General features: G+C 45.1%; 1 protein-coding gene across 3 annotated transcripts in view; it reads left to right on the forward strand.

The window, feature by feature from the left end:
* Nucleotides 1–21,813, forward strand: part of ADCY2 (adenylate cyclase 2) — a 113,558-nt gene that overhangs the window by 25,346 nt on the left and 66,399 nt on the right. For all 3 annotated transcript variants that reach the window (XM_033154094.1, XM_033154095.1, XM_033154096.1), the window contains exon 3: nt 8,750–8,911. In XM_033154094.1, coding sequence (XP_033009985.1) covers nt 8,750–8,911 — 162 coding nt within the window. The remainder of the gene's footprint in view (nt 1–8,749; nt 8,912–21,813) is intronic.

Raw genomic sequence — 21,813 nt, forward strand, 5'->3', positions numbered from 1 at the left:
ATCCCCCCCCCCCCGCAACACCTCCCCAGCCGGGGATTGGGCGTCTGCTGGAGTAGGTGGAGTTCACAGGTATCCAACCTTGGAAGGTGGTGCCAGGCCCAACTGCCAGGAGCTGCACCAAGATCCAAGGGGGGCTACTCACGACCACGCAAAATGCGCACCCCATTTGATGTGGGGAACGCTCATTCTGAATTCTTCCCAATAGGAAGGTTGAAATATCAAAGCCAGCAATGTGGGCGGTTAGTACAAGGCAAAGCAGACAAACCAAGGAGCAGGCACAGGTCTTGCTGGCACAGTGGAGCAGTCCCATTGCTCTCCATCCTGATTTGTTGTACAAGAGCAGGCTCTGGAGTGAGAGGTGACTGGTTCCTCATGGCCACTTCCACATAGCTACAATGGATTATTATTATTATTATTATTATTATTATTATTATTATTATGCTTTATTTTATTAAATATGTAACAGGATTAACAAAACATCCCAACAATGGAAGGAAGGAAGGAAGGAAGGAAGGAAGGAAGGAAGGAAGGAAGGAAGGAAAGAAAGAAAGAAAGAAAGAAAGAAAGAAAGAAAGAAAGAAAGAAAGAATACAATTATTATTTAATTTATATAACACTTAACATGCCAAAATGGCTAATAAGTTTTTTACAAGTACAAAATTAATTATGAAGCGTCCACATGCAATAAAAATACACCATAAAGCAAGCCTGTTAAAAAAGTTAAAGTTAAAACAGTTAAAAGAAAAATTAAAACAGTAATTCAGACAGGTCAAGTTCAGGTGAATGCTTGCCTAATCAGGTGTGCTTGGAGAGTCGGAAGAAGGCCAATATGCCACTTTTCTGCCTCTGCCGAAGGCAATAGGCCTACAAATGCCAGTTGCTGGGAAAGCTGCTGCAATTGCTTTGAAGCGAAGCCTGCAGCGATGCTCATCACAAAGAGACAGGGCTTCATCTCATTTGGGTCGCAGGTCCAGATGTTAAGGGAGCAGGGCTGGATTGAAAATATATATAACGAGGTCATTTAAAAAACACTTCTTACCATATAATGTGTCATAATAAATCAGTAAGTGCAGATTTGGATGGCAGTGCTAAATTCAATGTACTTTCACTGAAGGAGAATTTCCTTTTTTAAAATTAAATTGCTAGATTCTAGATAGGAAAATGCAAGACCATGTATGCTTTGGGTCCTCCTTCAGCGATAAAGAGATCCAATGCTGATTAACTGAGAATATAGGCTTCAGTATAATTAAAATAAATAATTTCAGGCATTTGGTTTGTTTCCTTAATCTTGGAAACAAGGCAAAGGTTTTTAAAGGATATTGAATTCTCAAGCTACTGCTGCTTTTCATAAACCCTGAAAATTTTGGATCCAGCAATGTATCTGGAGATAGAAATAAACTTTATAACAAATAAACATAAGTAGAAAAGATTGGACATACCGGATGGAGTGATTTTTACCTTTAATTAGAAAGATTTGGTACAGAAAACAAGAGACTGGAAAAATTCAAGCAAATGGATGAGACTGAAGAAACAGAATGGGGAGAAGTGGTGCTATTTTTAAGTGCTACGAATTTCCCAGAAATGTTTAACAACAACAAAAAAGACAGCAGGTTAGAGGGTATTGTTTGGGACTAAGAAAAGCCAGACTGCAGTAAGTAATAGTCTTTAAAATGGGACGCAATCCTATACACTTGTACTGGGAATTTCAGTAGGACCTACTCCCAGTTAAGTGTGCGTAGGGTTTTAGCCTTAATTGGGTGAGGTGAGCAGTAGCAAACATGGGGCCCTGCAAATTTAATAAATAAAATGTACCCCTTTAAAATGTGTTTGTGGGGGGGGGAGTTAATTTTATTTTGTTGTTGTTGTTGTATTTTGTGTTTTTATAATGTGTTTCTATCTACGGATGGAGGGTGGCATATAAATTTAATAAACAAATAATATTTTGGACTATAACCCCTGTCAGCCTCTGCCAATGGTCAGGGGTGAGGGGAGCTGTAGTTCAAAACCTAGGGAGGCCCCCACTTTGGGGCTGAGGGTTACGGGATAAAAATATACAGTATTGGGTGTTAGCTAGGCATGCTGCAGTCAAGAAGCAAAGGTGGCAGCTTTATTCAGTAGCTCTACATTTCATGCAGACATCAATGAGAGCTAGTCCTTTTGATTATATTCGTGTTTACTCCACATTGAGTTCCCGTAAAAAGGCAGTGGCCCAGTAGTTCACAGAAGGCTTCAAAGCAGACCAGTTAATCTTTCCACACCAAGATGTTCTACCTGTTTCTGTGTAGCATATGAAACCGAATACATTCCTATTCCATGTGCTATATTTGGCAGTGGCAGTACCCTGCTGCCTGGGAGAAGGGGGGAAGCAGTTGTTGTTTTGCTGGTGCTGAAAGCTGGCCCTTTTGAAGGAGGAAATCAGGTACATCTCATGATTTTTGTTTTCAAACCCAGATCTCTAACATCTGCCTGATCATTTGAGTTAATCTGACTCCCTGGTGTAAAGAGCAGGCAAGTGCGCGTGTCAGTTGGGCAACAGCACCAGTGAAATAGCATTTCTGTGAAATGTCTTGGTCTGTAATAGGATCCAGGCTGCATTTCTTTAGCCCTGTCTGCTTGATGTATTGAAAACAGTTTACATTTAAGAATTAAGTTATCTCAGTCTCTGAGCAACAGACAACACAATATTTTATAGCCAAAACTGTCAGTGAGAAGGGAAAGACACTTTAAAAGAAATAAATTGGAGAAGTACTGTATTCCAGGGTCATTTTCCATCTCTTCTCATCCTCTTTTGCAATCCACTTCTTTTCCCCCTTAAAAGATTTTGTTGTCAGTTGATACCACTTTGGGAGCAACCTTATCTTACCCTTCTAAAGCCTCTGAAAATCTTGTACAGAGAAAAGCAGCCTTTGAGGGCAGGAACTAACCTGCCTCAAAGGATGCAAGCAGAAACTCTTACCTGTAAATATGAAATCAGTTTTTATTTAAGCAAGTAACGGTACAAGTTCAGCAGCAGACACAGGGCTCAGGAGTCATGGTTCAGGTGTTCCAGAGCAGAGTGAGAAGTTAAGAACAGGACGGAAGTGACAGAGATCTCCCAACAAGTTTCCACATCCTGCCCAACAAGCTTTTAAATGAGGTAGGGTGTGCTAGCTCAGAAGACTTGCTCACCTTGCAGGAATGTTGAGATGGTGTGTGTGCACACATGCACAAGCACACATTCAGTTGGGATAGGTGGGTCTGCTCCAATCTGTGAAGGCCGTGCCCTGTTCTGCACTCTCCAGTTCCAGGTTCTGTTTGGTTGCCGCCTTCTCCTTTTCCGCCTCCCACTTCTGCTTCCACAAACCCGCCTTAGGCTTTACTGAGGCTTTGCACTCCACAGGAAGGCTGCTGGAGGGGGGGGGGAGAGAGCCGGCATCCCTGCACCTCCTTCTGAAGCAGCTGACATTGAGGCAGGAAGGGGAGATCCCTCCTCCTCCTCCTGCGCCAGAACCTGCCTCTCCAAGCGCAATCCTGACAGCACTGTGGGGCTGGTGATAGGAGCACGGAGACAGCTGTAGTGGGGGATGAGGTGCTTCCTGCCATTTCTGCCCATTATTTCTGCTCATACTTGCCCTAGAGTTGCTTCACTTGAAGACTCCAAATAGGTCTATTGAATGGCAAATGCACATTCGGGGGATGGCTTGGGTGCTGGTTGTTTGGAGTGGATAGGGAAAGAGTTAGGCATATGCACACATGCCAAACCCATAGCTGTGCACATGCACCACTTCCAAATCCCTTTCCCTAGACTGCCTTCATTTACCAGTAATCTGTTTGCAGCCATCCATGTGTATATATGTGACATGTAATTATATCCTTTAGTGAAGCCTTGTACGCTGCACACAATCCCTTGGAAGGCCAAAGCATTGTTCTAATGTCTGTTTGCAGAGCTGTAATTAATTGGTGTCTAAATATTATCCTGAGAATTGGTGAATATTCCCTGGTGAATAATCAGTCGGACAGCCAATAGCATTTTCCTGTTCCTGTTTTCTCCATGGGCTCTTCCAGCCATACCTTTTATATTTCTATTTGTCCTGTTCATTTATAGAATTCACACGAGTGTCAGTCATTTGTATTGCTGTTCTGGTTGATTTCTCTTATCATCCCGTTGTTGCAGCTGCCATACACTTATTTGAAGGCCATGCAGCTTGATTTTCAAACTGTCTCCCATAGCTTTTTAAAAATAGTAAAATGCGGTATGATGCTTGCTATTGGGACAAAGATCACCGTCATATTTGTCTGTAGCCCTGAAACGCATCTAGCTTTTAACCTTTTGGATTTGGCTCAAACTTGGTCAGCCATCCATTTGTATCCAAATGTGGTCAGCTGCTTTGCAACCTATCTAAAAACATAAGCAACAAGAAGAGGAGTCCTGGCCCTAAATCTTTCTGCTGTCCCTATTTCCATTAGCAGCAAAAGCAGCTGCCAAACCTCCTCGGTTCTCCAATAAGATCCTTTTTGGAAGCAGACTGCATGTCCAGATCTTAGATTTGCCTTTATTACACACCACGGGGCTCTATTGAAATTACAGGCAGTCCCATTTCTTGCTTACTCCCTTGAACCTTCACTCGGAAAGAACGTACAGAGCCTCTTTGCTGAGCACTCCTGCTCCCATAACATATTGTTCTAGCAGGTTTGAAAATAAAAATATTTACTATGTATTTAAAATTCTAAACACATTTCCAGCAGTCAGCATTTTAATAAATGAACAAAAGCCAAACAAGACTTCAATAAAGCAAGCTATACATTTGCAGACAAAAGCCAGACAAGTGTATACTTTCCCTCATGGGCTTCTGAATTGTCATTTGGATGGACTTCTATGCCATTAGGAGGCAGTACCACATCCTAAGGAACAATCCTGTTATCAGCTGATGTGTGGCTCTTAGTTTCACACACGTTACACAGCACCACTCATGAGGTGACCACTGCTACCAAGGTCTCCTCCGCCGCTGAAAGCCTGGCTGGCAGTGAGATGCCGTCACCTGGCTTTCAGGTGTCCAAACGCTCTTTCCACCACATTTCTGGAGTAGGTGAAAACAAGATTGAACCTTGCTAGCTGCTGATTCAGGTAGCAATTGCTGTGCCCATTCATGAGCCACTTCCTCATCTGGTAGCTGCCATTAACAATAAAAAAAAACAGTAATCTGCACTCCTTTTACAGTTAGGGTGCAAATATCATGCAGAAACATCATCTGATAAATGAGTAGAATTCTGGAATTTATAGGCAGCATGATTATTCCCACCCTATCAGTAAGAACAATATGATCAGTGGTCCCTTGAAAGGAGATTTTGACTAGACATACGGAAAAACTTTTTGACAGTAACAGCTATTCGACAGTGGAACGGTCTCCCTCAGGAGGTGGTAGACTCTCCTTCCTTGGAGGTTTTTAAGCAGAGGTTGGATGGACATCTACCATGGATGCTTTAGCTGAGATTCCTGCATTGTGGGGGAATCTTTTATGAAGTAATCTTTTACCTTGCCAATTGGAGCAATAATAGGAAAGTAGCACCTGCCCACAATCTGTAATGTATGCAGGAGCCCCATTTAGGCAGATCTGTCCTTGATCTGTATAATAAAGGAATGCACTTAGCAAATACTTTTTTCTCTCCAGGAAACAGCAGTTGTGCAGTTTTATCACTAACCATCAAGGTGAGACTATTGGCACCTCTAAATTACCAACCAAAAGAAAGTGGGTAAAATAAGTTTTATTGAAACACCTATCAAAAGAAAGGGGGAAATGAAGGGGAAAATGATGAAGGTGGGAGAAACGGAACATCATTTTTGCAGGGTATCAGTACGACCAAGCAGAGGCGTAGCAAGCCCAAGTTTTTTTTTGTCATCCCCCATATCCGCCCACACCCCTTCAAGTCACAGGGAGCGTTTTGTGTTCCCCCACAATGCTTTGCAGCACCTCATTTGCAGCATTGTGGGGGAACACAAAACGCTCCCTGTGACTTGAAGGGATGGTACCCCAGATCCAGGTAAAGCAAGCACAGCTAACGCTTTTGCAGTGCTGTGGTGAGTCCTAAGCCCAAAGCCACTGGGTTTGCTCTGGCTTGTGCTTGAGGCTCTAGGTGGAGGTGCCAAATGTCACCCCTTGAAGATGGCACCCTTGTGCCCCCTGAGAGGGCAGTGCCCTGGTGAAATGTGCCAGGCTGCTGGGTGGAGCCCTGGCTGGGCAGAGCTGTGCTTCTGTGGCTCTTCCCAGCAGGGAGGAAAAAGCAAAGTGTGTGCTGTGTAAGCCAGCTGCTGCACTGAGTAACTTATGAGTTGTGGGGTGGGCAAAAACCCCCTCCCCTGGAACACGGTGCGGACCACCACCACCCCCGCCCCCCCCCAGTGACGCCCCTGCGACCAAGACACACAGGGTGTGTGGGAGAGAGAGAGAGAATGAATACAACTTAATTTGCAACTAACTTTACGGTAGTCATCCAACTTCACAGTGGAGTGCAGAAGACAGGGCTCTGTGGTCAAGCACACGCCCAAGGACCACCTCGTCCACAGTGAATTTCCAAAGCCCAAACTTGAGTGCAACTTAACCATATCACTTGAGCACAGAGAGCCACCACACAGCAAAAGCAGCGTGCTTCACAGCAGATACTAGTACCTTCCCCATCATTTTCTGTCCCTGGAGATGTGGCCAAGGGATTTTAGCAATCTTGAAGAGAGTAGCTCTAGAAATTCTAAAACGTAAAATCCAGTGGGCACCATCCCAAATATTTAGAACAACATTCTCCTTCTTACAGTGACTGTTGGTTTCAACTCAACATATTCTGGGGAACTGTTTCACTTACAAAGAGAGTAGGAGTGGGTCCAAAGTGGTAATAATTAAATGGCTGGCAGTACTCTAATCCTCCTCACGTTCAAGTTTCTACTCAGGCTAAAGAATACGCTGGCATCTCCTCTGATGGCTGCTTCTCAATTTGGAGAAGGAGACCTCAACATTGCCTAATCATCAATCCAGTAAGTCAAGGGAAATAAGATACCACACCAGCCTGCCCGGCTATATGCCTGCTGAATTAAAACAGTGCTGATTCAGATGGTGCCTCAATGTACTCAAACGGATTTGCAAGTGGAGATGCTGGAGCAAAGAATTCTAGAGAGCAGGGTTTGCCGTGGGAAATAAACTGTCATATATCCCGACCAAGGAAAGGGAGTGGCCAGGCTGCTTCACATGGTGCAGGGAGACGGCTCTTCTAGTTTGAGAGGGCCTAGGCCAGTAGAATGCAAACATGTGCACTCTTCTCTGGAATGGAGTCCTGTTGAACCCAGTGGGGTGATTTTTCTGATTGTACATATATCAAATTGCACTGTAAAACACTTGAGCTTGTGGTGAGAGCTTTGCTCCATACCCAGATTGCAAACTGGACACTGATAGCCAGAAACTCTAGGCTAAAGATAGAATTTTAATCATTAGAATTTGCACAGCCTTCTAATATAGCAAGGTTTGAGGTAGATGGAAATAGAAATCCCATATAATTCTGTCCAGTGCTGTTTTGTGAATCACCTTTAATTCTGCAGAATGTGTTAACCCTGAAGAAGTCTGCCACCTGGATAATTATAGGCCATTGGCGATGTGCAAAGTGTCATTTTCTTACTCCTCCCCCCCAATGGTGTGAAAGGGGCAGCATTCCAATAAATGTGTTTTTGTTTTGTTTTTCATTCTGGAACAGAAGTATGGAGTAAGTATTCTACATTCGCTTGAAGACTTGACGTGGTATTAGAGAAAGTTCACATAGGAAAACCCATTTTCATTTCCGAATCTCCCCAAATCAAGCTGAATACTGAGGATGAAAAGTAATTCTGGCACACAGTGGCATTTCTTATTGCAAAGTATAATATTCCCCATATCCACATTTTTGGGTGGCTATTCAATATTTGAAGAGGATATTTCTTGCAGCATATTTCTTGCTTTTCAATTATTTTGAGACATAAAGGCTAAATCTTCTAAACTTACAGTGACTAATTCCAGTTTTGCAAACTGGGTGCTGATGTTTTAATTTATATGTGTGTGATTATGGGTGCATTGTACAACATACTCTGTCTCTAATGTCACATACTTCTACGCAAGCAGGCTTCAACAATGTGCATCCCTTTAAAACTGAAAGTACAATGTGGGCTATTGGTGAACTGCTGGGAAATTTGTGACGGACCACAAGCAGATTGGTTGCTGGGAGTTTTGCAATGAAAGTTGGACTCTGTTGATCATTGTCTGATTCAGCAAGGGGCCACTTACCATAGAACCTCTTGTTCGCACAGATTAGTTATTATGCCTCAGCTGCAAAGAAATCCTGAATAAATTTGTAAACTTAAAGCACATCAGCAGGCTATGCAGACTGCAGTAAAAACAAACCCCCAAACACATGTAAGCCAGAAAACCCTGGCAAGCATACCACTGTTTTAAAACCTGTTCCTGAATTTATGCACGACAAGATTATTGATGCTGAGCAGTGCAGCTAGTTGTATGTGGCTGAGAGGGCTTACGGGTCTTGAACCATATCCTATAGCAATTTGCTTTTGAAACAAAAGGGACTTTTTAAAAAAGCTGGTGGTGACAAGGCTATGTATGTTTATCTGTTGATCACATTAAAAAACCCTTTTAAGAAATTCTGTGTATACTTAAAATAGCTCTTTTGTAATTTTAGATAACACGTATTTGAAATATTTTTAGAATTACTTTTGACCAGTATTGTCTTTGTCTTTTCTGCACAGGTGTCATTTTTCTTATTCATCATTTTTGTGGTCTATACCATGTTGCCCTTCAACATGCAGGATGCTATAATCGCCAGCGTTTTCACCTCTGCATCACATACCATTGTGCTAAGTATCTGCCTGTCATCGACAGACATAATCAAGGAACACTTGGTTTGGCAGGTATGTTTTCAGTGATGTGGGTCATTATGTGCTGTGAATGACTTGATGATCATCCTTGCCAGCAAGCATAAGTGGTCTGTGATTAGAAGCATAATTGTCTCCTTGCATTGTACATTGCTTGCATACCTATTGTTCATTGGGACAGTCAGCTCCTACACTCTGTAGAAGCTCTTTGTATGCCCTGGGGTTGTCATTTGCATGCAAGGAGATTCTGCACTGGGGCAATTGCAGTTTAATATATCCAACTTTAAAAGGATGCAGAATGTTATGTATTGAAGTTCTCACCCTAGGCCACTAGGGGTGCTGTGTATATAGTTTCACTCTGCCTACCATGGCTGCAGTTCTCACTCAAGTCCGCACATGCAAATGAAGGATTGAGATTGCCGCTCACGGACTGGGTACCTAGAGAGAGAGTTGTTACTGTTGCATGCTACTGAGTACTATATAAGCAGGGTGGCTGAGCCTTCAGTTCAGTTCTGTTCCAGCCTGAGAATACAGAGAGCTGCTTGGAGGCAGGGCCGGTGCGTCCATTTAGGCGAACTAGGCAATTGCCTAGGGCGCCAAAATGGAGGGGGCGCTGGCCAGCCTGCCCCGCCGTTCCCCGTTGCCACAAAATCGGGCTTCTCCGCCCCCTCCTCAAGCGGCAGAGTGGCGGGGGAGGGGGGAGCAGCCCGAAATCGGGGTTCTCCGCCCCCTCCGCCAGCGGCAGAGTGGCAAGCAGCCCCAAAACGGGCTTCTCCGCCCCCTCCGCCGCCACCTGCAGAGCAGTGGGGCTGGGCAGCAGCCGCTTAGCGTCTCCTGCCCAGCACCGCTGCTTTGGGGCGAACTGCGAGGGAGGGCTCTGTTTCCCTCCCTCGCAGTTTGCTTTGGAGCAGCAGGGCTGCGCAGGAGACGCTTAGCTCCTGCCTAGCCCCGCTGCTTTGGGGCAAGCGGCGAGGGAGGGCTCCGTCTGAGCCGCTTTTCCTCTGCCCACCCCACAGAGAGCCTGGGAGAAGGGAGGTGCGGTTGCCCCTACGAGAGGTGGCGACGCGATCAGCGCCCTGAAAGCACTCCTTTTGGGGCACTCATCCTGCCACCGCCTGCAAGAGCAAGCTTCCTTCTCCCCCTCTCTCTTTTCCCTCCCTCCCTCCCTCCTTCCCTCACTCCTCCCTCTCTTTCACCCCTTCATTCCTTGTCACTCACTCACTCACTCACTCACCCCTTCCTTCCTTCCTTCCTTCCTTCCTTCCTTCCTTCCTTCCTTCCTTCTCCCCCCTCTCTCACCCTTCCACCCTAGCACCGGCCCTGCTTGGAGGATCACTGTGTCGTCTGCTATGTCCACCCACTATTTAATACAGAATGCTTAAAGATATTACTGTACATAGATGGGCTTATGCACATTTTATAGCATTTATATCATGCAAAACTTCTCATAGTTACCAAGGATAATATACGATCCTTAAAAAAGCACACACATCAAGGCTTGCCACTTAAGATGATACATGCCACACCACAGAGGCAAACTGGGTGTCTAGTGACAAAGCTGGATCAAAGAGAACCCCTAAGCTGTGGTCCTATTGATTTAGGGAGTGTCTGATCCTTCTTAGAACTACTTGAATACCAGTTCCCCGAATGTGGGAACTCTGCATCCATAGCACATCCATTGTCAGCTATGTGCTTCAGTTTATTGGTCCTTGTCTAGCCCATTTTACTTTGATTCAGCATTTCCACAGTCTCATCTGAGTTAGTTTTATGACTTCTGCTGTAAAGGCAAAGAATGCCACTACTAAGCACCATATGGATGTTGCTTTAACAGTCAGGTTCTCCCCTAATAATGATGATGATGAAAATTTTATATGCCACTAATTTGACTAATAAGGATGAAAAGGAGAGCGCAAAATATGGTCTGAAGCTCAACATCAAAAAACCTAAGATCATGGCCACTGGTCCCATCACCTCCTGGCAAATAGAAGGGGAAGAAATGGAGGCAGTGAGAGATTTCACCTTCTTGGGTTCCATGATCACTGCAGATGGTGACAGCAGTCACGAAATTAGAAGACGCCTGCTTCTTGGGAGAAAAGCGATGACAAACCTAGACAGCATCTTAAAAAGCAGAGATATCACCTTGCTGACAAAGGTCCGTATAGTTAAAGCTATGGTTTTCCCAGTAGTAATGTATGGAAGTGAGAGCTGGACCATAAAGAAGACTGATCGCCAAAAAATTGATGCTTTTGAATTCTGGTGCTGAAGGTGACTCTTGAGAGTCCCATGGACTGCAAAAAGATCAAACTTATCCATCCTTAAAGAAATCAACCCTGAGTGCTCACTGGAAGGACAGATCCTGAAGTTGAGGCACCAGTACTTTGGCCACCTCATGAGAAGAGAAGACTCCCTTGAAAAGACCCTGATGTTGGGAAAGATGGAGGGCACAAGGAGAAGGGGACGACAGAGGATGAGATGGTTGGACAGTGTTCTCGAAGCAACTAGCATGAGTTTGGCCAAACTGTGGGAGGCAGTGAAAGATAGGCGTGCCTGGCGTGCTCTGGTCCATGGAGTCATGAAGTGTCAGACACGACTGAACGACTGAACAGCAACAAAATTTGACTGGGTTGCTCCAGCCACTCTGGGTGGCTTCCAACAAATTAAAACATCAAACACAGTAAAACATTAAACATTAAAAACTTCTCTGTAACTCCAGATGTCTTCTAAAAGTCATAGTTTTTTTCCTTGACATCTGACAGGAGGGCATTCCACAGGGCGGGCGCCACTACAGAGAAGGCCCTTTGCCTGGTTCCTGTAACCTCACTTTTCACAGCGAGGGAACCGCCAGAAGGCCCTTGGAACTAGATCTCAGTGTCTGGGCTGGACGACAAAGAAGATGCTTCTTCAGGTATACGGGGATCAGAAACGTACTGGGAGCCAATGCTGATATTTTAGAACTTTTGTCATATGGTCCCTGCGGCCACTCCCAGTCATCAGTCTGGCAGCCGCATTCTGGATTACCATAGTTTCCGAGTCGCCTTCAAAGGTAGCCCTACATGGAGTGCATTGCAGTAGCCCAAGCGGGAGATAACCAGAGCATGTACCACTCTGACGAGACAATGGCGGAGGCAGGGAGGGTCTCAGCTGGCATACTAGATGGAGCTGGCCTGGACCAGACAGCTGCCCTGGACACAGAATTGACCTGTGCCTCCATAGACAGCTGTGAGTCCAAAGTGACTCCCAGGCTGCGCACCTGGTCCTTCAGGGGCATATTTACCCCACTCAGGACCAGGGAATTCCCCACACCTCTCCATTCCCTGTCCCCAGAAACAGTATTTCTTTCTTGTTGGAATTCAACCTTAATCTGTTGACCACCATCCACCCCCCAACCACCTCCAGACACCCACACAGGATGTTCACCTCCATCACTGGTTCCGATTTAAAAGAGAGGTAGAGCTGGGTATCATCCAAATTTTGGTGAACACCTGGCCCACTGGGATGATCTCTCCCAGTGGTTTCATATAGATGTTTAAAAGCATGGGGGAGAGGATGGAACCCTGAGGCACCCCACAAGTGAGAGACCAGCGGTCTGACCACTCATCCCTTACCACTACTTTCTGGACACAACCCAGGAGGAAGGAGCAGAACCGCTGTATAACAGTGCCCCCAGCTCCCAGCACTTCTAGTTGGTCCAGGAGGATACAATGGGTGACAGTATTGAAAGCTGCTGAGAGATCCAGCACAGCCAGAAAACAGCTTTCACCTCTGTCCCTAGCCTGCCAGAGATCATCGACCAGTGCGACCTAGGCATTTTCAGTCCCATGATGAGGCCTGAAACCCAATTGGAAGGGGTCCAAATAGTTTGCATCCTGCAGGTGTGCCTGGTGTTGTTCCATGACCACCTGCTCAATCACCTTGCCCAGGAATGGGTGATTTGAGATGGAGCGATAATTGGTCATAGTGTCTGGGTCCAAAGATGGCTTTTTAAAGAAGTGGTTTGACAGCTGTTTATATACCTGAGGAGCAGACCTGAGTGAAGCCTGCAAGTTCAGTCAGCTGCACCGCTCGAGGGATGCCTGCCCCTAAGCCTTCCTGCCATTGGCCAGTTTGGTAGGCAAACTAGATTCAAGCCAAGCGAGCCGTTCTAGCTGCCCAATGGCTAGAAATTCCCTGGCAGAGGCATCCTTGTCTGGGATGCATTGGGGAAGTGTCACCAACCTGCAGCGCTGCCACATCTCGAAAGATGTAAGCAGAGCTGTGGCTTGCCCAGATGACAGCTTTTTCCACAGCCGACTTTTTGTCATCTTTTTTCCCCTGCACTGCAGCACAAAAGCAACAGTGAGGAAGGACTTCCCACAATATTATCAGAGTGTGGAGTTTTTGCTCTTTAATTCCATGTCAAAAGTTTGCTTCTTGAGCCAGCAGCAATCAACACAGAGCTTGTGCCAATCTCTGTGTGGACTGAAGTATAGGAGATGCTGAAATGGCATCTCTGCCACTTGAAAACTTTGCCGGGAAGAATCTGTGCTGCCTACTAAGCACAGTACTTTTCTAAATTGCTGGGATCATATTCATTTTATTTAATTTTTGAAATGCATTCATGCCACTAACCACATGACCCCCAACAAGTGAGTACATGAGTAGCCTACTGTATGTAAAACACACAGCCAATGCTGAATCAGTAGCTTCCTCCAATACAAAGGTGATGAAAATATGATACAATGATGATGACAACAACAACGATTAATTGAATTTCTTAGCAGCCTTTTATGCTCAGGTCCCAGAGCAGGCTAAAATTTAGAAATATAATATCAGAGCAAATTACAATGAAGAGAATAGGGTTTGTGGCATACATAGGTCAGGGCCAAGAGGTCTTCCTTTGCATACACTGGAGCTTTTAAAAGAAATGGCTCAGGGCAGCTGGACCGCTTGCATTTCACAGCCTTTCAGGCCCCATTGAATGTTGTTGTTCCTCTGTGCCTTATAATCTGCCAGCTAAAGATAACACTCCTCACGGCCAGTCCATGAATGCTGATGGCACAATAAATCTTGGAGTCTTTAAGGTGTCACAAGGTTCGTGGTTGTAATTGGGAACCAGTGCAGCTATTTCAGGACAGGTGTAGAACACTCCCTGGGTGACATTTCCTGTGACATTTCTTACTCTAAAGGGCACACAAGAGAATGGCCCAAGCCAGCCTTGGAAATGAACCTCTAAAGCTATGATGAGTTCACAACATCTTTCCTCACTTGCCCAAGGCTTTAAAAACTTCCCTGCCTTGTGGTTTTATTCCCTGCCAGCAACCAGGCAAGCAGCTCTTTACAAGTCTGCATAAAATCACATTGGTATTTGTCAATGAATTTCAATCTAATCAAGACCCCCCCCAAAAAAGAATTAATTAAAAGCAATGTGTCTAATTTTAAAGGTTAAAATTTAGCCTTTAAGCCACTTTGAGCATTTGTCTTAAACTGTATTCCATGCCTCAGTAATTAGAGGGCTGTGTGTTTTTCCCAGCGTGTCTTGTTTGCTACAGATTGCAGTTTGGTGACTCTCCTTAATTTTTCCCATTTCATTTCAGAGAGGTTATATGACATTGCATCAAGGAAGTGTTGTCCTACCACTTTGCAACACAGTTTCCTATCACTTTGTAGTGCATAAAATCCAATTTTAGGGTGTAGATATGTGTAAAGGTTGTGTATATAGGGTGTATATATGCACACACACACAAATGGTCTGTGCAAGTTTCCTAATCACTGAGCAGTTTGGTAAAATACCCCTCTGTGCTCCCCTCCGTATCATTTCCATATGTGAAAGGGCTTAGGATATTCTGGAGAATCCCTGCTCCCCTCCAGTGTCTTAATCCAGATAGGGGCCGTGTTGGAATGGATGCGGACATGTGTGGTGATTTCCCAGACTTGCCTTGCAGACTGGGGGTTGCATATCATAGAATCATAGATTTGTGGAGTTGGAAGGGACCCCTGGGGCCATCTGGTCCAACCCCCTGTAATGCAGAAATCTCCACTCCAGCATCCGTGACAGATGGCCATCCAACCTCTGCTTAAAAGCTTCCAGTGAAGGAGAGATTTGCAAAAAGCTGGAATCCTGCTGCACTGCTGTTTAGGCAGGGTGTGTGTGTGCTGGATTGAAGCACCTCTCGCCTCTCCTTTCTTGCTCATGATGCCCGTGTTCTGCCTGCACTGTTGGAGGCAGTGGGGATTGCAAGCGGGGAGAGAGCTGTTCTTCTTTTGGTTGTGAGCTTCCCAGAGGAATCTAGTTGGCCACTTTGAGAGTAGGATGCCTGAACCTGCCTGGCGAAATCCAGCAGGACTCCTCTTCTGCTCTACCGTGAGCTTTCAGCCCTGGCTCTCCCCATACATTGCTGCACTGAAACCTGCCTCTGTGGCACAAACAGAGAGGTATCTCTGTGAGTTAAGGAGGTTTTGTTCTCTCATGACTCAGAGCACTTGGACCTTGTTTGTGTGTTTCATCCATGCCACCTTTCATCCAAGGGTCACAGGGTGGTTTACAATGTAAAACGCAGAAATGCATGACGTAGTAACCAACAAAAACAACAATCCCACAACACATTTAAACACCCTTCACTCTGTCCAGTTATGACATCCAGGTATGACCAAGAGTGTCCACTTCACAGTGGTAACCTTGCATCTAGTGCAAAGACCACTGAAGACTAACTCCTCTTATCGTTTCTTGACTGGAGAAGCACTGAGTCTCGGAATCTGCAAATGGTCACAGGCTGAAGGAGGCAGGCACCGCATCGGGTGCTTTGGGTGAACGTTTTCTTCCCCTCTTAAAAGTGCCCCCCAGCTGTTTTGAGGGGGGTGAATGAAGTTAAGAGTTTTTCTGAAGCTGCAGAATGATCCTGAAGCAACTGCTGGCCAAGGCTGCTTTGAATGTCCTTGGATGAATATTTTTCACACAAAGTATGTTTGGCTCTAAACTTCTGCCACAGCCCCACCATAGATTTCAAAGATATACAGAAGAATGGCAATGACTGTGCCTTATTTTGACTTGTTCCAAAAACTTCTGTATCTCTAGGGTGTTTGATTTATGGGTACATACTGGTATGACAGTACAGCACTGCTTTCCAAAGAGAGGCAATAGCTGTTGTTTTTAAAAAAATAATACTCTGAATCATAAATAATCTGGTAGAAGTTCATTTATTTAAAAGGTTCAGTGCCTAATTTGCTCTGAATTCTCCTGTATGCTAAACTATTTAATCTACTTTCCTTCTGCACTTTATTACTTTACAAACAAAGTGGAAAAAGATAATTTGCGAATAGAAAACCAATTAATTTCACTAAATGGCCACGTTTTATCTTTTAAGAGTTCTACAGGGGGGAAACATGTTGTGCCTAATTTTTGCCTTGCGGTTAAATGGGGAAGAGCAAATTGGCGAGACAGTCTTGTCCATCAGTTAGCATGATTTGAGGATGGCCCAGCAAGTTGAGAAGCAGGAGATCGTTTTCCAAGTGTTGCTTTAATGGGTGGCCTGGGAAAGTTCAGTTCACTGGTCTCTCACCATAAAAGCTTTAATTATTCAGGTTGGATATATTTTTTTAGGTGACATATTCTTGTCTTGGAATAGCTATCTAGCACTCTGTGAAATCTGAAAGAGAAACTCGTAGCTGCCATTTACCAGAGATGTGAGATTCTGAAATATCTGCATACTGATGTGAAAAACATGGTGACCTCAACTCAAGAATGGGAAAATGAGAAACTGAAATGGACAGATCTGTCCATCACTATTTGGGGGTGACAGCAGAAGATTCAACATAAACTTAGGCAGTGTAGCTTGGGGGATACTCATGGATCTTTTGCTGTCGCTCGAGGCTCAGGTGGCCTCAGTGGCCTGGAGTGCCTTCCATCAGCTTCGGCTGGCGGCCCAGCTATGCCGCTCTCAGGACAGGGATAGCCTAACTATTGTCGGTGGTGGAGGAAGCCGCTTGGGCACCTGGAGCGGCGTGCCCAGGGGGTGGAGTGAGCTGCCCACATGGGCAGGATGAGGGCAGGACAAGCCACCCATAGGGGCCTCCAGAGTTTGCCTGCCTCCTCCCACTCAGTTGCCCTACAGCTGAGGAGGAGGCAGTGGGTGGACCGTTTGGGCAGCGCAGAGCCTGCACATGCCCAAGCCACATGAGAGACATGTGGCTTGGGCGCGCTGCAGGCCCCAAGGTGAGTGCTGCCTGGCATTTTGTCACCCCCCTCAGTGGTTACCCACCCCCACTGCGCCCCCCTTCCTCCGCTCCTGACTACTGTTGTCTATTCTTTGGTAACCTCAAGGTTAGATTACTGCAATGCGTTATATGTAGGGCTGCCTCAGAAGACCGTTCGGAAACTGTTGGAGTTTTTTTGACTATGTGCCGAGTTGCAGCTTCAAACGGTGGCAATTAAGGGTTGGCTGGAGGCCAAGAAGTCTGGGCTGAGAACTAATCTGCCTGGAAATAGGGGGCCCTGTGTAACAGGTCGGCTATTGGACAGGGTTATCCATAAAGGCATGATGACTCATGACTTTCCTGTGAGAGAGGGAGGTTGGTTGGCAAGCTAGTTGGTCAGTGTGAGAGAGTTTATGATCCGTCTATGTATTTCTGTATATAGTACCGGTAACTTGTGAGTGCTGTACATAATAAACGTAGTTTAACCAAGTTACTAGTCACAACGTCTTGTTCCTGCTTCATCCTGCGCAACACAGTACTGTATGCTTCCTGGAATTCTGCGTGTACTCTGCAGTATCCAACTAGTCATAATTGTGATACTTCAACAGAAACTTCATCTGGTGCAGAAATCAGGGTCCAGGTTGCTCACCTGGACAAGACGGTTTGAGCATATTACACTGATCCTGGTCAGACTGCAATGGCTACCAATTAGTTTCCAGGCCCAATTCAGAGTGCTGGTTTTGACCTACAAAGCCTTTAATGGCTCAGGAACGCAATACCTCAAGGACTGCCTCTCTCCATGTGAACCAGCCCAGGCCCTGAGATCATCTTCTGAGGCCCTCCTTTGTGTGCCTCCTCCATGAGAGGGCTCTGGGGGGCGGCAGCACGAGAACGGGGCCTTCTCTGCAGTGCCTCCCCACCTGTGGAATGCTCCCCCCCAGGGAAGTTCACCTGGCGCCTTCATTATACATCTTTAGGCACAAGGCAAAAACATTCCTTTTTAACCAGGCCTTTGCTTGATCTGTTTGACATCCTATACCCTTTAAAATGTGTTTGTTCTTTTTAGAGGTGGGGGGGGGTATTGGGTTGTTATTGTTTTTATTTCAATTATGCATTTGTGGTTTTATATTTTGATTTTATTCTGTGAACCTCCCTGTATTTATTTATAAATTCAAAATTCAATAAATAAATAATAAAAATGCACACTCTGGTTTCCCCTGCATCCAGGGTGCTCCCACTGCTGATTTGGGAAGCGGAGCACGTGCATCGTTGTTCCTATTGAAATATTTATTGAGTATACCTATATCCTACCCTTCCTCCCAAAGCGGCAAACACAGAGACATTTCAGAAACAAAACAGCTAAATAGTTAAAACATTTTAAAAACAATTAAAAATACCTAAAAACATTGCAGTTAAAAACTTTCTAAAAACAGTTGCATTAAAAACATCATTAACAATATTATTTCATCCAGGACTCTCAGATTTGCCTGAAATACTGTGTCCCCCCTCCAGCTGCTACCTGAATTGAGAAAAAAAGGACCTACCGGTAGATTCATTTTAAACTGGTAGTGTGTACACAGCCCTAATCTCAGCAGGGATCTATTTCATTAGCTTGCAACTATTTTTTTCTCAGTTTCCAAAGAAGCGATTTCTTGTTCCGTGTTTTATTGCCTTCTTATCCCTCTGTGTTCTGCTGCTGTCCTTTTGTGGGTGAGAGGACTATCATTATAATTTCAGATGAGATACATATTTTGGTGTTTTAAAATAGAACATTAAAAACAATTTTTGAAAAATTGCAATCACAAAACAGAGTGTACATCATATCTGTTAAAGGCCAAGATAAAGAACTGTATCTTCTAAATCTATTTTAATAGTATCTATTCTAAGCCTATTAATAAATCTATTATTTATCTTTATGCCCACCCAGAACTCCATACACCAGGTATGTCCAAAGTCCGTATTGGGGGCCCAATCCAGCCTGCTGGTCAGTTTAATCTGGCCTCTGCGGCAGTTCAGTTGCTATCGTAAAATCCTAAAAAAGCTCAAGAACTTCAATCCCAAAAAAAAGCTCAAGAACTTCTATCGGTCCTCATGCATCTTCACTTCATCAAATCTGGCTCTCTTTGAAAATTCAAAGTTTGGGGACCCCTGCCATACACTAAATAGGCCTCAGTGCAAAAAGCCAGTTACGAAGGGAAGATTGAGGGGAAACAACTCTCTTGTCCAGATAATTGACAGGTGTATATTAACCAATGCATTGTCAGAGGGAGCACATTATAGCAGACTTAACGGTGTCAGAAGCTTCAGACTAAGCCACTTCAGGTGAAATCTCACGTGGGAAAACTCTGTGAGAGCCTCCTGTGGGCTTGTGTGTAAGGTCGGGGTATGTTTTTTAACTCTCCTGTGCTAAAAAATAAACCTGTCTGCCTAGAAAAGGGAAAGTCATGGCAAATAACAAAATATTGTTTGGACTTCCGGCGGCGACGCCATCGCGGAGCGGTCGTGGGTTGCCTCGGCTGCGAGGCGACCCAGTCCGTCCCGGGGGTTGGAGCCCCGCTACCGCAAAGCGGGGCTCCGGTGGGGTGCGGGAAGAGCGTCCTGCACCCCGGGCTCCCCGGCTGTGCCCACTATGGCTCTGAACCCTTCCCTCGCTCCCCCTGTAAAGGGGGAGTGGGGGTGAAGGGGCAACGGAGCCGGGCTATAGGGGACATGCCCCAACCGGGACGCGGAGCGGCGGTCACCCCCGCGACGAGCGTCAATGTTCTACCTGTCAAGTTTGGAATTAAAGAAACCCGGTGGCCGTGAGTAGTGGATTGGACTCGTTTTTGTACTTTTTTTAACGACCCGGGTGACATTTGGAAAGGAAGCCTGCCTCCCTCCCTTCGGGGGATAGAAAGTAACCAGTTTAAGAGACTGCTGTTACAGTGATGGCTATAAAGTATTTGAATTTTGACAAGTGAGACTTCTTTGATCTCCCTCTGGGGAACAAGTTTGTGGATAATATCTCTTTTTAAAATCTGTGGTTCTTGCACCCTGGATACAGGGAAAATGGCCGCGAAAGATTGTGATTGAGTGGAAAGTTACTGGCATTAAGATGGAGAAGTTTGAAAATCGAAACTGTAACTTGACACCTATGCCCGCTTCTGCCATGCTGGGTTTTGTTTTCGATCTGGTGATGAACTGTGAGATGAGTGATGAACAAAGGATTACTATACTGAGACTGGAACTGCTCAACCGAAAATTGGAGATTTAGAACCGGGACATGTCAGAAAAGATATATCCCACAGAGGAGACTTTACAAGAAATGGCTGCATTGGAAGGGAGCCTTTGCATGGAACTGAAGGGGATGATTGAAGAACAGGATGGAATGGTCTGGCGACTCTGGAAAAATGAAAGGACGAGGAGAATTGTTATATCTAACTCTCGAGGTGAGAGCCCGGGAGCGTCGGTGAAAAAATTGTGTCTACAAATAAAAGAGGAATGGTATGGTGAACCGGAGAAGCTGGAAGAAGAGGATTTGCGCACCCTGAAGCTCTATGCAGGGACTGTTTTGGTTTTTGTCTGGATCTGTGGACTTGTAAGGAAAAATGACACTTCGAGGAGTGGCTCTGGAGTAAGACGACTAAAGAAAATGGACAGAAGGGGGATAGGGTGAACTGTATTAACGGTAAAAAGAAAAAATGATAAACTATGGTAACCTGAATCCGGCGTGTCAAGATTTTAAGTTTTTGGACTAAGAAAAGAGATATTAAATTTTTTGTTATTAACAGCAGTTATAGAGAAAGAGGATATTTGTTGTGATTTAAATTGAGAATAATGTGTTAAGAACTAGAATTATGTGTGGAATTAATATGAAGTTATAATATGATTAAATTTTTGTTAAGTTAGTTTTGTTAAATTTTTGCATGTTATAAAACAAGATTAGGTGTTAATTCTTTATATGTTGTTATTAAAGTAATATTTGGTATTAGAAACGAAGGTGAAAGGCAGGGGAAGTCTGTGCCAAGATTTGATCAAGATCTTTTTTTTGATTATATAAGAAGAAGAATTATTGGTCTGTATGTATTTGTCTATTTTCAGTTAGGTGTTGGGTTAATGTGGGTGTTTTATTTGTTTGTTGTAAAAATCAATAAATTCTTATAAAAAAAAATAACAAAATATTGTTTGATAGGTTTTGTGACCATGACTGTGAGCAGTGCTGTTTTCCTAGAAAAAGAGGTGCCATGATTCACCATGAACAGCTCCCTCATTCTCTGAGAATGGAAATGGCAGCCACCTGAGAGGGGCTGGGACTGAGTTCCCACAAGTTCCAGCTGAAAAATAACCCAGACTGTGAGGATGCAGGATACTATAAAATCTGCATAAATAAACCAAGTACAGTCATACCTTGGTTTTCCGAACAGCTTAGTTCTCAAAACGTTTTGGCTCCCGAATGCCACAACCTAGCAGTGGCGTAGCAAGGGTGGGGCGTTGGCGGAGGGCCGCCCTGGGTGTCACCCTGTTGGGGGGTGACACTCGGCACACGCCCCACGACACCCAAGCCAAGCCCCACCGCCCGGTAAAAAGTGTGCGCCGTCGGCTTGCTCACAAGCCTGCTCAGCGTGCGCTTTCCTTTTTCCGGCTGGAGCGGAGGCGAGGGGCGGACCAGGGAGGGGTGTCAGTGGCTGCCTGGCCTGCTCCTTGCCTCCACCCGCCCCATAGCGAGCATGCGCAGCATCACTCCATAGCGCACATGCATCGCGTGTTGTTGTGCTGCACATGCATGCTAC

Source organism: Lacerta agilis, chromosome 7 (assembly GCF_009819535.1).
Source record: "Lacerta agilis isolate rLacAgi1 chromosome 7, rLacAgi1.pri, whole genome shotgun sequence".
Taxonomy (NCBI): domain Eukaryota; kingdom Metazoa; phylum Chordata; class Lepidosauria; order Squamata; family Lacertidae; genus Lacerta; species Lacerta agilis.